This window comes from Ips typographus, linkage group LG1, assembly GCF_016097725.1.
Source record: "Ips typographus isolate SLU linkage group LG1, UJ_Ityp_2.0, whole genome shotgun sequence".
NCBI lineage: Eukaryota > Metazoa > Arthropoda > Insecta > Coleoptera > Curculionidae > Ips > Ips typographus.
Window position 1 is genome coordinate 9,161,627 of NC_138422.1, and position 15,402 is coordinate 9,177,028.

At 35.7% G+C, this 15,402-nt stretch overlaps 1 protein-coding gene across 3 annotated transcripts in view; it reads left to right on the plus strand.

The window, feature by feature from the left end:
* The first annotated feature begins 7,507 nt into the window (after positions 1-7,507).
* The window catches only part of LOC145733917 (uncharacterized), a 71,215-nt gene continuing 63,320 nt past the window's right edge, over positions 7,508-15,402 (plus strand). The window contains exons 1-3 of one of the 3 annotated variants that reach the window (XM_081986951.1): positions 7,508-7,661; positions 14,848-15,090; positions 15,149-15,373. In XM_081986951.1, the coding sequence (XP_081843077.1) occupies positions 15,167-15,373 (207 nt within the window). In that variant the 5' untranslated portion in view covers positions 7,508-7,661; positions 14,848-15,090; positions 15,149-15,166. Of the gene's footprint in view, positions 7,662-14,195; positions 15,091-15,148; positions 15,374-15,402 lie in introns of all 3 variants that reach the window. The other 2 variants (XM_081986948.1, XM_081986954.1) reach the window with 2 other exon arrangements.

Sequence of the window (15,402 nt, forward strand, 5' to 3'; positions counted from 1 at the left end):
GTGCTAAAGTTGTCTCTCTTTCATCCCCTATGCACACCCCCTAAATGTGACAATATCATGGAGAATCCAAAAATGTTTAAGAAAATAGGGAGTTCTATTTAAAAAAACTGATAATTTGTCTGCCACACCTTTATGAGCCACCCTGCTATATCCAATAGTAATTTTAAACTATGCATCTCAATACCTATTCTCTAAAACGTTTGTATTCAACTTTGTATGAAAATGAACTTTATCATTGACCCACCCTGTACTTTCCTAACCAGGCCTGAAGTCCCGATCATAAAATCTGCAACACACAGTAGAATTTTTATTACTGAATATTTTCTTTGGACGTTTGTGTCTCCCTTTATACAGTCCATAAACCGCCACTGCATCTAGCTTTGTCCTTTTTAAATTAGTCCTTCTATTTTTAGGATAACAAATGGCCAATCCAAAGTTTACCATCCAGCAACTCGATAGGTTCTCTGATCGAATCAAAAATTGCCTGGACGACACGCAATGTCGTACTATATTAAAAACCTACCTCCAATCATTAAAAAAACCAATGTTCCTCGATACAGTAAAATTATGGGAGGCTGCCAGCAGCAGTACGTCCTGGAACGAGCCGGTTATGATGGATTTAATAGAGGAGATTGATGATTTTAATGATAATCCTCTACTTAGCATATCGGAATGTCAGCACAAGCTAGATTATACTATGGGTGAATGTTGTCGAATATTAGAAAAAACTTTGCCTAAGTTCATACAATACTTGAATAGACATCACAAAGCTGGTTCATGTTAGATGTTTATGTTGAAATAACTTTGGTTGCTCTGTTGTGATTGAATTTCTTTGTATATTTTTATGATGTAAAAATGTATTTTATTATTAAATAAATAAAAAACGTGGAGATATGCCTTTAAGTAAATTAACGGCAGATGACAATTGTCGGAGGAAAATCCTATATTTTGGTCATTTACAAGATCAAAAATAGTAATTAAAAAGTAAAAGCACACTTTATTGCACATTGCATCCATGTTTTGAGAAGATATTGCCAAGAATGCTGCTGATTAAACAGATTTTCTAGTTAAGTGGAGGGCCCTAACTAGGGGAACATTGAAATAAATCTTTTCTACTGCAAAAAAAATCGTCTTATTGATGGATGTGTATGCAATGGTATACATGCAAGCTAGATACAGGAGCAGATGTCAGTTGAAGTTACAGCTCCAAGTGTTAAATTAATCAACTAGAATGAATCATTGTGTTGTGACAAACATTCAGTTAAATACACCATGTATTTAACAATTTTTGGGTAAAGTATGGTTTGCTTCAACGTTGTCAAGTCAATTCAGTTGAGAAAAATGTTTCAGTTTTTGGAGCTACTGGTTATGAAGTATAAATATACATTTGGTGGTATTGGAGAAATGACTGAAAAAACTTTCAGTTCATCGAAGCATCAAATCAAAATAGAAGAAATGCAGAACCTATAGCTGAAGCACCAAGAAAAATAGCTGTTGACGTCCAAGAAGGTTTGAAAATTGAACTGGGGAAAATGGAACTGATGGAAGTTATTAGAAAAGCATCAGAATCAACTAAATGGGTGAGTTCTTTAGTAATTGTAAAGACACCAGATAGTTAACTCTCTACGCCTTGATACACAAAATTTAAATAAAATTATTATTAGAGAGTAATATTAGTTACCAACATTTGAAGAAGTAGTGTCTAAAATGGAAAAACCCATTATATTTTCAACACTTGACGGTAATAAGGGTTTTTATTAAATTAAATTGCTTGAATTGGTTTACAACTTTTAATGCAGGAAAATATGGCAAATGTATGAAAAAGAATATAAAAATATAGCTATAATGATATTATATAGTATAAATATATTATATTTAAAGCATTACTCCAAAGTGAAATCCATGGGAAGTGGATTTCCACTCTATTCTTATATTTTCTTCTTCTTATTGTTGCCTTTGAATTTCCCTTTTCCAGGTTGGGATTCTGCCCCCTTCACTTCATCTTCATGTAACCTTATGATCCACTTTACTTCCTTCCGAACTGTAATCTATTGGTAGTGGATTTCCACTCCAGATGTTCTCCATTCCTATAATTTCTTCTTCTTGACGCATTTCAATTGCCCTTTCCCATGGTGGGATTCTGTCGCATTCACTGCATCTCCATGTAACCTTATGATCCACGTTACTTCCTTCTGAACTGTAATCTATTGGAAGTGGATTTCCACTCCAGATGTTCTCCATTCTTCTAATTTCTTCTTCTTCTTGTCGCCTTTCAGTTTCCCTTTCCCATGGTGGGATTCTGTCGCATTCACTGCATCTCCATGTAACCTTATGATCCACTTTACTTCCTTCCGAACTGTAATCTATTGGAAGTGGATTTCCACTCCAGATGTTCTCCATTCCTATAATTTCTTCTTCTTGACGCATTTCAATTTCCCTTTCCCTTGGTGGGATTCTGTCGCATTCACTGCATCTCCATGTAACCTTATGATCCACTTTACTTCCTTCTGAACTGTAATTTATTGGAAGTGGATTTCCACTCCAGATGTTCTCCATTCTTCTAATTTCTTCTTCTTCTTATCGCCTTTCAGTTTCCCTTTCCCATGGTGGGATTCTGTCGCATTCACTGCATCTCCATGTAACCTTATGATCCACGTTACTTCCTTCTGAACTGTAATCTATTGGAAGTGGATTTCCACTCCAGATGTTCTCCATTCTTCTAATTTCTTCTTCTTCTTGTCGCCTTTCAGTTTCCCTTTCCCATGGTGGGATTCTGTCGCATTCACTGCATCTCCATGTAACCTTATGATCCACGTTACTTCCTTCTGAACTGTAATCTATTGGAAGTGGATTTCCACTCCAGATGTTCTCCATTCTTCTAATTTCTTCTTCTTCTTGTCGCCTTTCAGTTTCCCTTTCCCATGGTGGGATTCTGTCGCATTCACTGCATCTCCATGTAACCTTATTATCCACTTTACTTCCTTCTGAACTGTAATCTATTGGAAGTGGATTTCCACTCCAGATGTTCTCCATTCTTCTAATTTCTTCTTCTTCTTGTCGCCTTTCAGTTTCCCTTTCCCATGGTGGGATTCTGTCACATTCACTGCATCTCCATGTAACCTTATGATCCACGTTACTTCCTTCTGAACTGTAATCTATTGGAAGTGGATTTCCACTCCAGATGTTCTCCATTCTTCTAATTTCTTCTTCTTCTTGTCGCCTTTCAGTTTCCCTTTCCCATGGTGGGATTCTGTCCCATTCACTCCATCTCCATGTAACCTTATGATCCACTTTACGTCTTTTTGAACTGTAATCTATTGGAAGTGGATTTCCACTCCAGATGTTCTCCATTCTTATATCTTCTTCTTCTTGTCGCCTTCTAATTGCCCTTTTCCAGGTTGGGATTATGCCCCATTCACCCCGTCTGCATTTAACATTATGATCCACTTTACTTCTTCCTGAACTGTAATCTATTGGAAGTGGATTCCCACTCAAGGTGTTTTCCATTCTTATAATTTCTTCTTCTTGTTGCTCCTTGCTAGAATCTGAGTTTTCTACAGGATCAATCCAATCGAGCTTGAATCTCTTCGTAGATGCATGCTCAGATCTACTCACACGCTTTAGGTTTGCTCTCTCTTCCAATTCAGAGCGGAAATCTTTATTGTGGGCTTCTTCCGGGGTACCTTGACCATGTTCCCTAAAAGGAATTTCCAATCATGTTTGTGCAAATGAGCGATTGCAATTCACCTTACCTGTATTTCAGTTTAGTGTGTTCGGACAGATCTCGACTCGAGTCTTGTCGAGAAATGGCGTTGAGGTATTTTTCAATCTTTCCGAAGACCCTCTGGGCTGGTTTGAACGTGAATGTTGCTGGAGTCATCTTCTTTATTGAAAATTTTCCTGTGTGGTAAAATAAAAGAATTTAAAGATTCTAAAATATAAATTCTCTAGGACTTAGTAAAATTTTTAAAACCAACAATGAAATATTTATTAAATAAACTAGTTTCATTGAAAAAGTTGTAACAAAATTTGAAAGATATAACTGAAAAAGTCGAACAAAACATATAACTGTAATAAGACAATATTTTGTTCGAGACATGATTGACCAAGAACAAGTTTTCTGAAATATGTTTCGACTGAAAGTCAGCAAGCTGACTTTCTTACTAAAGCTTTAGGTTTTCCCAAGTTTAAGTATTTTAAGGAATGTTTAAATGTGACAGAGTTGTCAATTTAAATTTTAGATAAAGTTAAAGTTTTTTAAGCCATAAAATTATTAAAAGTAATTTCCATCTGCTATAAACTTCCTTGTAAATATATTAGATAAATTTAAGGGGTTGAATTAAAAGCTACGGATTCCAAAGGAATGACAAATCAAACTCATCTGACAATGACAAGACATCTTTTTGAATTTCAATCCATTAAATAACATTTCGACAAATAAATTTGCAATGAAATGCACCTTATTCGACAATTAATCTTTGGAATACACTTTAGTGGCCAGAAAGCTATTAGCTACAATAGTAGCAGATGGAAATATGTAAAAGACTTAACATAGGAGAAATGTCAGAAATTTTAAACTTTTCTTTTACTAAAAATAATCGCCAAGCATTCTAGATTTACTCTGTAGCCTAGAAATTGGGTTAAATTCTTACCTATAGGTCTGTCCTTTTCGATTTGGTTTAACTCGGCAAGTAAAGATTCAGTGTCATCTTCCTCCTGGCTAGAATCTGAGTTTTCTTTAGCATTAACCCAATTTAGCATTTTTATCCTCTTTGTAGATCCATGTTCAGCAGATTCACTTATACGCTTTAGATTTTCCTTCTCTTCCGAGTCACTCCGAAAATCTGTAGTGTAAACTTCTTCCGGGGTACCTTCACCATGTTTCCTGAAAGAAATTTCCATTTCCATTCATGTTGGTGCTAATGAGCTATTGCAGTTCAGCTTACCTGTATTTCAGTTTAGTGTGTTCGGGCAGATCTGGACCAAAGCGTTGTAGAGAAACGGCGTTGAGGTATTTTTCCATCTTTCCGAAGGCCCGCCGGGTTGGTTCGAACGTTGGTCTTGCCGGAGCCATCATTTTCGCAAAAATGCCTCTGGTGCTATGTACGTACGAAGGTTGAATTGAAGATACTTGATTTATTAGCAAATTCAAAACACTAAAAGCCAAAACCAATCAAGCTCTGCTGTGGGTACTTCGACGGGGCGTAGACTAACGCTGGATGCAAAATGAAAATTACATTTGGCCGCTTGGCTTGGCTATTTTATAACTTTTTGCGCATGTCAATGGTCTAGCACCTAACGTCAATGTCAGGACTGTCAAAAAAATCTAGTAAAGAATAACTAACACACTAACACAAAGAATTTTTTCACAAAAACTGTTTTTTTGGGTAGATTATGCCTTATATATTAGAAATAAAAAAGAAAAATTGCGAACGATTCATAATTTTCCTCACAAAATCGAAAATTTTACGATTTTTGATCAGCTGATTTGGGAAGTCTGTCTGCGCTGTTGCCAAATGGCACGCATACTCTGTAATTAAACACTTTGGCAGGTCAAAATTGACAGAGCTTTTAATAGTCTCTATTGAAGATAAGTTTAGTTTCGACCGTGTTATTTTGCACCTAATCTGTCACATTCAAACCTCAAGTTGTACTTAAAATAGCCTTGAAAGTGTCGGGGAAACAGGCATTTCACCATTGATTTTGGATCCAAACGCGTTATGATCTAAAAATCACATGACACCATAATTATAAAATCACCTAGGGGTTACGTGACTTTTGAATCATAACGTGTATGGATCCGAAATCGCAAACCGAAAGACCATGGACCCAATTCTTGAAAGCAGGGAACAGAATTGTCAAGAGAATTGTTGGTAGAATGTGACAGAACAGCTGGCGGGTTTCTGTCACATTCTACAGGTCTTTCTCTTGATTATTTGTTTTCCTCGCTTCAAGAATACGCCCTCAGGGCAGTCTGGCAGTTTGAATGTGACAGATCAGGCGCAAAATAACACAGGCTATACTACACTTATCTAAGGTGACCTTTAAACTTAACTTAATCAATGTTGGGGAAACGGACATTAAACCTGAACATAACTTATACCGGTTTCCCCGATACTTCCAAGTGGATTTTAAGTACAACTTAAGCTAAGTTGAGGTTTTACTGTGACACATTAATTGCAAAATAACACAGTCTAAACTAAACTTATCTAAGCTGTCCTTAAACTCAACTTAGATAATGTTGGGAAAACGGACATTAGCTACTTAAATTAAAATAGCGACTTAAGATAGGAAATTCTCACACTAGTCGACGTAGGACATTTTGGTTAGAATTTTCTATGTTTCTATACATGGATTCTACATTAGTGCTGTTAGGAAAACCTGCTAACGATAATCTGAACTCAGATTGAAATCCAGCGGTAAAAATGGGGTACAAAACTTACTTACTAGAACAGACCAAGGAACTGACAGTAGTAGTAGTCGAATTGGTTAATCTGAAAGGCCAATCCAAAGTTTACTATCCAGCAACTCGATAGGTTCTCTGATCGAATCAAAAATTGCCTAGACGACACGCAATGTCGTACTATATTAAAAACCTACCTCCAATCATTAAAAAATCCAATGTTCCTCAATACAGTAAAATTATGGGAGGCTGCCAGCAACAGTACGTCCTGGAACGAGCCGGTTATGATGGATTTAATAGAGTAGATTGATGATTTTAATGAGAATCCTCTACTTAGCATATCGGAATGTCAGCACAAGCTAGGTTATACTATGGGTGAATGTTGTCGAATATTAGAAAAAACTTTGCCCAAGTTCATACAATACTTGAATAGACATCACAAAGCTGGTTTGTGTTAGATGTTTATGTTGAAATAACTTTGGTTGCTCTGTTGTGATTGAATTTCTTTGTATATTTTTATGATGTGAAAATGTATTTTATTATTAAATAAATAAAAAACGTGGAGATATGCCTTTATCTAAAGTAAATTAACGACAGATGAAGATTGTCGGAGGAAAATCCTATATTTTGGTTATTTACAAGCTCAAAAATAGTAATTAAAAAGTAAAAGCACACTTTATTGCACATTGCATCCATGTTTTGAGAAGATATTGCCAATAATGCTGCTGATTAAACAGATTTTCTAGTTAAGTGGAGGGCCCTAACTAGGGGAACATTGAAATGAATCTTTTCTACTGCAAAAAAATCGTCTTATTGATGAATGTGTATGCAATGGTATACATGCAAGCTAGATACAGGAGCAGATGTCAGTTGAAGTTACAGCTCCAAGTGTTAAATTAATCAACTAGAATGAATCATTGTGTTGTGACAAACATTCAGTTAAATACACCATGTATAATTGGGCTCAACTTTTGGGTAAAGCATGGTTTGCTTCAATGTTGTCAAGTCAATTCAGTTGAGAAAAATGTTTCAGTCTTTGGAGCTACTGGTTATGAAGTACAAACATATGTTTGGAGGTATTGGAGAAATAAAAAACTTGCAGGTCATCGAAGCATCAAATCAAAATAGAAGAAATGCAGAACCTATAGCTGAAGCACCAAGAAAAATACCTATTGGCGTCCAAGAAGGTTTGAAAATTGAACTGGGGAAAATGGAACTGATGGAAGTTATTAGAAAAGCATCAGAATCAACTAAATGGGTGAGTTCTTTAGTAATTTTAAAGACACCAGATAGTTAACTTTCTACGCCTTTATACACAAAATTTAAATAAAATTATTATTAGAGAGTAATATTAGTTACCAACATTTGAAGAAGTAGTGTCTAAAATGGAAAAACCCATTATATTTTCAACACTTGATGGTAATAAGGGTTTTTATTAAATTAAATTACATGAATAGTCATTGGTTTTCAACTTTTAATGCAGGAAAATATGGCAAATATATGAAAAAAAATATAAAAATATAGCTATAATGATATTATATAGTATAAATATATTATATTTAAAGCATTACTCCAAAGTGAAATCCATGGGAAGTGGATTTCCACTCTATTCTTATATTTTCTTCTTCTTATTGTTGCCTTTGAATTTCCCTTTTCCAGGTTGGGATTCTGCCCCCTTCACTTCATCTTGATGTAACCTTATGATCCACTTTACTTCCTTCTGAACTGTAATCTATTGGAAGTGGATTTCCACTCCAGATGTTCTCCATTCTTATAATTTCTTCTTCTTGACGCCTTTGAATTTCCCTTTCCCATGGTGGGATTCTGTCGCATTCACTGCATCTCCATGTAACCTTATGATCCACGTTACTTTCTTCTGAACTGTAATCTATTTGAAGTGGATTTCCACTCCAGATGTTTTCCATTCTTCTAATTTCTTCTTCTTGTTGTCGCCTTTCAATTTCCCTTTCCCATGGTGGGATTCTGTCGCATTCACTCCATCTCCATGTAACCTTATGATCCACTTTACTTCTGTTTGAACTGTAATCTATTTGAAGTGGATTTCCACTCCAGATGTTTTCCATTCTTCTAATTTCTTCTTCTTGTTGTCGCCTTTCAATTTCCCTTTCCCATGGTGGGATTCTGTCGCATTCACTCCATCTCCATGTAACCTTATGATCCACTTTACTTCTGTTTGAACTGTAATCTATTTGAAGTGGATTTCCACTCCAGATGTTTTCCATTCTTCTAATTTCTTCTTCTTGTCGCCTTTCAGTTTCCCTTTCCCATGGTGGGATTCTGTCGCATTCACTGCATCTCCATGTAACCTTATGATCCACTTTACTTCCTTCTGAACTGTAATCTATTGGAAGTGGATTTCCACTCCAGATGTTCTCCATTCCTATAATTTCTTCTTCTTGACGCATTTCAATTTCCCTTTCCCTTGGTGGGATTCTGTCGCATTCACTGCATCTCCATGTAACCTTATGATCCACGTTACTTCCTTCTGAACTGTAATCTATTTGAAGTGGATTTCCACTCCAGATGTTTTCCATTCTTCTAATTTCTTCTTCTTGTCGCCTTTCAATTTCCCTTTCCCATGGTGGGATTCTGTCCCATTCACTCCATCTCCATGTAACCTTATGATCCACTTTACATCTTTTTGAATAATCTATTGGAAGTGGATTTCCACTCCAGATGTTCTCCATTCTTATACCTTCTTCTTCTTGTCGCCTTCTAATTTCCCTTTTCCAGGTTGGGTTTATGCCCCATTCACCCCGTCTGCATTTAACATTATGATCCACTTTACTTCTTCCTGAACTGTAATCTATTGGAAGTGGATTTCCACTCAAGGTGTTTTCCATTCTTATAATTTCTTCTTCTTGTTGCCTTTCAATTTTCTTTTTGGTTTGTTCTGAAAGTAATTGGATTGTTAAAAAGCTGGATAAAATCTGATTTAAATGCTAGATAAAATTATCTATCTTCAGTGACACAGTATTGTTACAAAATGGACTTTCAGTTATTTGATGTTACCTCATATAGTCTTAGTTCATTTCGTCTTACTCCGTATATTGTAATGTTTACGATCACGAACGTCGTAGTGTTTGTGAGATTACAAAGTGCGAAAATGGAGGCCACATTGAAACAGCTTATGGAGATGATGAAGGAAATTAAAGCAAGCCAAGAAAGTCAGGACAGTAAGTTAGAAAAAAATGAAAGCCATAAATTTGAGGACAGCAAGCCAGTAAAAGATAAAAATTATCCTAGTGGGACGGAACAAAAACCAGAACAAAAACTGGATTGTGTGATTTATGAACTGAAAAGCAAGATGAAAAACAGGATGGGAACCTTGGAGGAAAAAGTGACAAACACCACTGAAGAAGTTACAAGTCGAGGAAACTGTGCAGAACTTATAGAGGGAAGTTGATAAACTACAAGAAATATCACTAAAGCCAACTATAGTTTGTGATCTCAAATGCCTGTTCAAACATTAAACCTCCAATATATGATGGTAAAACTTCTTGGCAGATATACAAGAAACAGTTTGAAGCTACTGATGAAGCGAATAACTGGACATTAAGTGACAAAGCCACCGCCTTGGATTTATTACTTAGAGAAGAAGCTCTGGAGGTTTAGCAGACTCTAGATAAAGTAAAACTATAAAAACTAGAATGACTTGATCTAGCACTTAGAAATGAGATTGGGAAACAAGCACAGTTAGAGTTTCCATGCCGTTTCCTCGTTTTTTTGAATGCTGGAACTGTGGAGAGAAAGAGCACATTTGACCTCAATGCCCTAAACCCAGAAGAATGGAAAAGGAAGAGAGGCAAATCAATCAGAATTACCAAACAAAGCCTACATGATTCTTGGAATGCTGGAACTGTGGTGAAAAAGGGCATAAATAACATCAGTGCCCCAGACCAAAACAAATGGTGAATTATGGAAGAGAAAGCCTAGCCAATGTTCATCAGATTCAAGAAAGCCTAGTTAGGTTATACATATTCTTACCTATAGCTCTTTCCTTTTCGATTTCGTTAGACTCTGCAACTAAAGTCTCAGTGTCATCTTCATCCTCGCTAGAATCTGAGTTTTTTTCAGGATCAATCCAATCGAGCTTGAATCTCTTCGTAGATGCATGCTTAGATCTACTCACACGCTTTAGATTTGCTTTCTCTTCCAATTCAGAGCGGAAATCTTTATTGTGGGCTTCTTCCGGGGTACCTTGACCATGTTCCCTAAAAGGAATTTCCAATCATGTTTGTGCAAATGAGCGATTGCAATTCACCTTACCTGTATTTCAGTTTAGTGTGTTCGGACAGATCTCGACTCGAGTCTTGTTGAGAAATGGCGTTGAGGTATTTTTCAATCTTTCCGAAGACCCTCTGGGCTGGTTTGAACGTGAATGTTGCTGGAGTCATCTTCTTTATTGAAAATTTCCCTGTGTGGTAAAATAAAAGAATTTAAAGATTCTAAAATATAAATTCTCTAGGACTTAGTAAAATTTTTAAAACCAACAATGAAATATTTATTAAATAAACTAGTTTCATTGAAAAAGTTGTAACAAAATTTGAAAGATATAACTGAAAAAGTCGAACAAAACATATAACTGTAATAAGACAATATTTTGTTTGAGACATGATTGACCAAGAACAAGTTATTCTGAAATATGTTTCGTCTGAAAGTCAGCAAGCTGACTTTCTTACTAAAGCTGTAGGTTTTCCTAAGTTTAAGTATTTTAAGGAATGTTTAAATGTGACACAGTTGTCAATTTAAATTTTTGATAAAGTTAAAGTTTTTTAAGCCATAAAATTATTAAAAGTAATTTCCATCTGCTAATAAACTTCCTTGTAAATATATTAGATAAATAAACCTTAGTTGTGTATATCAATCGGCAAACATACTTTATTCAACCAATAACGAAATATGTCCCTTCTGCTTTTTCAAACAGATTGCCTTTAAAAGGTTTAATTAAAAGCTACGGATTCCAAAGGAATGACAAATCAAACTCATCTGACAATGACAAGACATCTTTTTGAATTTCAATCCATTAAATAACAATTCGACAAATAAATTTTCAATGAAATAGGGTTGCAACTTATTCGACAATTAATCTTTGGAATACACTTTAGTGGCCAAAAAGCTATTAGCTACTTTATTAGCAGATGGAAATATGTAAAAGACTTAACATAGGAGAAATGTCAGAAATTTTAAACTTTTCTTTTACTAAAAATAATCGCCAAGCATTCTAGATTTACTCTGTAGCCTAGAAATTGGGTTAAATTCTTACCTATAGGTCTGTCCTTTTCGATTTGGTTTAACTCAGCAAGTAAAGATTCAGTGTCATCTTCCTCCTCGCTAGAATCTGAGTTTTCTTTAGGATTAACCCAATTGAGCATTTTTATCCTCTTTGTAGATGCATGTTCAGCAGATTCACTTATACGCTTTAGATTTTCCCTCTCTTCCGAGTCACTCCGAAAATCTGTAGTGTAAACTTCTTCCGGGGTACCTTCACCATGTTTCCTGAAAGAAATTTCCATTTCCATTCATGTTGGTGCTAATGAGCTATTGCAGTTCAGCTTACCTGTATTTCAGTTTAGTGTGTTCGGGCAGATCTGGACCAAAGCGTTGTAGAGAAACGGCGTTGAGGTATTTTTCCCTCTTTCCGAAGGACCGCCGGGTTGGTTCGAACGTTGGTCTTGCTGGAGCCATCATTTTCGCAAAAATGTCACTGGTGCTATGTACGTACGAAGGTTGAATTGAAGATACTTGATTTATTAGCAAATTCAAAACACTAAAAGCCAAAACCAATCAAACTCTGCTGTGGGTACTTCGACGTGGCGCAGACTAACGCTGGATGCAAAATGAAAATGACACTTACTTGGCCGCTTGGCTATTTTATAACTTTTTGCGCATGTCAATGGTCTAGCACCTAACGTCAGTGTCAGGACTGTCAAAAAAATCTAGTAAAGAATAACTAACACACTAACACAAAGAATTTGTACACAAAAACTGTTTTTTGGGGTTGATTATGTCTTATATATTACAAATAAAAAAGAAAAATTGCGAACGATTCATAATTTTCCTCACAAAATCGAAAATTTTACGATTTTTGATCAGCTGATTTGGGAAGTATGTCTGCGCTGTTGCCAAATGGCAGGCATACTCTGTAATCAAAGACTTTGGCAGCTCAAAATTGACAGAGCTTTTAATAGTCTCTATTGAAGATAAGCTTAATTTCGACCGTGTTATTTTGCACCTAATCTGTCACATTCAAACCTCAAGTTGTACTTAAAATCGCCTTGAAAGTGTCGGGGAAACAGGCATTAGACCATTGATTTCGGATCCAAACGCGTTATGATCTAAAAATCACATGACACCATAATTATAAAATCACATAGGAGTCACGTGACTTTTGAATCATACCTTTCGAAAGACCATGGACCCAATTCTTGAAAGCAGGGAACAGAATTGTCAAGAGAATTGTTGGTAGAATGTGACAAAAGTAGCTGACAATGGCGGGTTTCTGTCACATTCTACAGGTCTTTCTCTTGATTATTTGTTTTCCTCGCTTCAAGAATACGCCCTCAGGGCAGTCTGGCAGTTTGAATGTGACAGATCAGGCGCAAAATAACACAGGCTATACTACACTTATCTAAGCTGACCTTTAAACTTAACTTAATCAATGTTGGGGAAACGGACATTAAACCTGAACATAACTTATACCGGTTTCCCCGATACTTCCAAGTGGATTTTAAGTACAACTTAAGCTAAGTTGAGGTTTTAATGTGACACATTAAGTGCAAAATAACAGTCTAAACTAAACTTGTCTAAGCTGTCCTTAAACTCAACTTAGATAAAGTTGGGAAAACGGACATTACCTACTTAAATTAAAATAGAGACTTAGGATAGGAAATTGTCACACTAGTCGACGTTTGGTTAGAATTTTCTATGTTTTTATACATGTATTCTACATTAGTCCTGTTAGGAAAACCTGCTAACGATAATCTGAACTCAGATTGAAATCCAGCGGTAAAAATGGGGTACAAAACTTACTTACTAGAACTGACCAAGGAACTGACAGTAGTAGTAGTCGAATTAGTTAATCTGAAAGATATTGAAAACCGACGTACATGTACGAAAGGTAAAATAAAGTAGGTTTAGGATCAGAAACGACTGCTTGTAGTAGTGGTAAGTTTTCGCTCAGTGAATGTTGTACTTATAAATAGTTCTTAAATATATTGAGCTGATTGAGTGATTATTCTCTGCATGCTTAAGCACTCCACAAGCAGTGACAAAAAATGTAAAAGCATTCATGTTCTCAGAAATTAAGAATTTTAAGAACACACAGTTATGTAGGGTTATTTGTTTTTGTTTTACACGCTACAAACTGCAAAAAACATAAGAAAAACGTTTTATTCTACCCTATTAATTAAAAAACTTGGATTAAGACTTAAATTCAGCACAAACACGTGATAAAATGTCCTACGTAAACAAACTAACCTCAAACAACCTTCCTTCCTTCCTGAACCCCCCAACTAACAGGGCGGAGGTTGGCTTCTGCTCCCTTTATGGGGCAATTTGCCAAATGCTCAAACATTTTCTTGAATTGTCTAATTAATTAAATATTGTTCTACAATAGGTATTTGAATGAAGTCCCGATCATAAAACCTGCTATACACAGTAGAATTTTTATTACTGAATATTTTCTTTGGACGTTTGTGTCCCCCTTTATACAGTCCATAAACCGCCACTGCATCTAGCTTTGTCCTTTTTAAATTAGTCCTATTTTTAGGATAACCAAGGGCCAATCCAAAGTTTACCATCCAGCAACTCGATAGGTTCTCTGATCGAATCAAAAATTGCCTGGACGACACGCAATGTCGTACTATATTAAAAACCTACCTCCAATCATTAAAAAAACCAATGTTCCTCGATACAGTAAAATTATGGGACGCTGCCAGCAGCAGTACGTCCTGGAACGATCCGGTTATGATGGATTTAATAGAGGAGATTGATGATTTTAATGAGAATCCTCTACTTAGCATATCAGAATGTCAGCACAAGCTAGATTATACTATGGGTGAATGTTGTCGAATATTAGAAAAAACTTTGCCTAAGTTCATACAATACTTGAATAGACATCACAAAGCTGGTTCGTGTTAGATGTTTATGTTGAAATAACTTTGGTTGCTCTGTTGTGATTGAATTTCTTTGTATATTTTTATGATGTAAAAATGTATTTTATTATTAAATAAATAAAAAACGTGGAGATATGCCTTTATCTAAAGTAAATTAACGGCAGATGAAGATTGTCGGAGGAAAATCCTATATTTTGCTTATTTACAAGCTCAAAAATAGTAATTAAAAAGTAAAAGCACACTTTATTGCATCCATGTTTTGAGAAGATATTGCCAAGAATGCTGCTGATTAAACAGATTTTCTAGTTAAGTGGAGGGCCCTAACTAGGGGAACATTGAAATGAATCTTTTCTACTGCAAAAAAATCGTCTTATTGATGAATGTGTATGCAATGGTATACATGCAAGCTAGATACAGGAGCAGATGTCAGTTGAAGTTACAGCTCCTAGTGTTAAATTAACCAACTAGAATGAATTCCCTATAACTGATTTATATCTGGTGACAAACATTCAGTTAAATACACCATGTATAATTGGGCTCAACTTTTGGGTAAAGCATGGTTTGCTTCAATGTTGTCAAGTCAATTCAGTTGAGAAAAATGTTTCAGTCTTTGGAGCTACTGGTTATGAAGTACAAACATATGTTTGGAGGTATTGGAGAAATAAAAAACTTGCAGGTCATCGAAGCATCAAATCAAAATAGAAGAAATGCAGAACCTATAGCTGAAGCACCAAGAAAAATACCTATTGGCGTCCAAGAAGGTTTGAAAATTGAACTGGGGAAAATGGAACTGATGGAAGTTATTAGAAAAGCATCAGAATCAACTAAATGGGTGAGTTCTTTAGTAATTTTAAAGACACC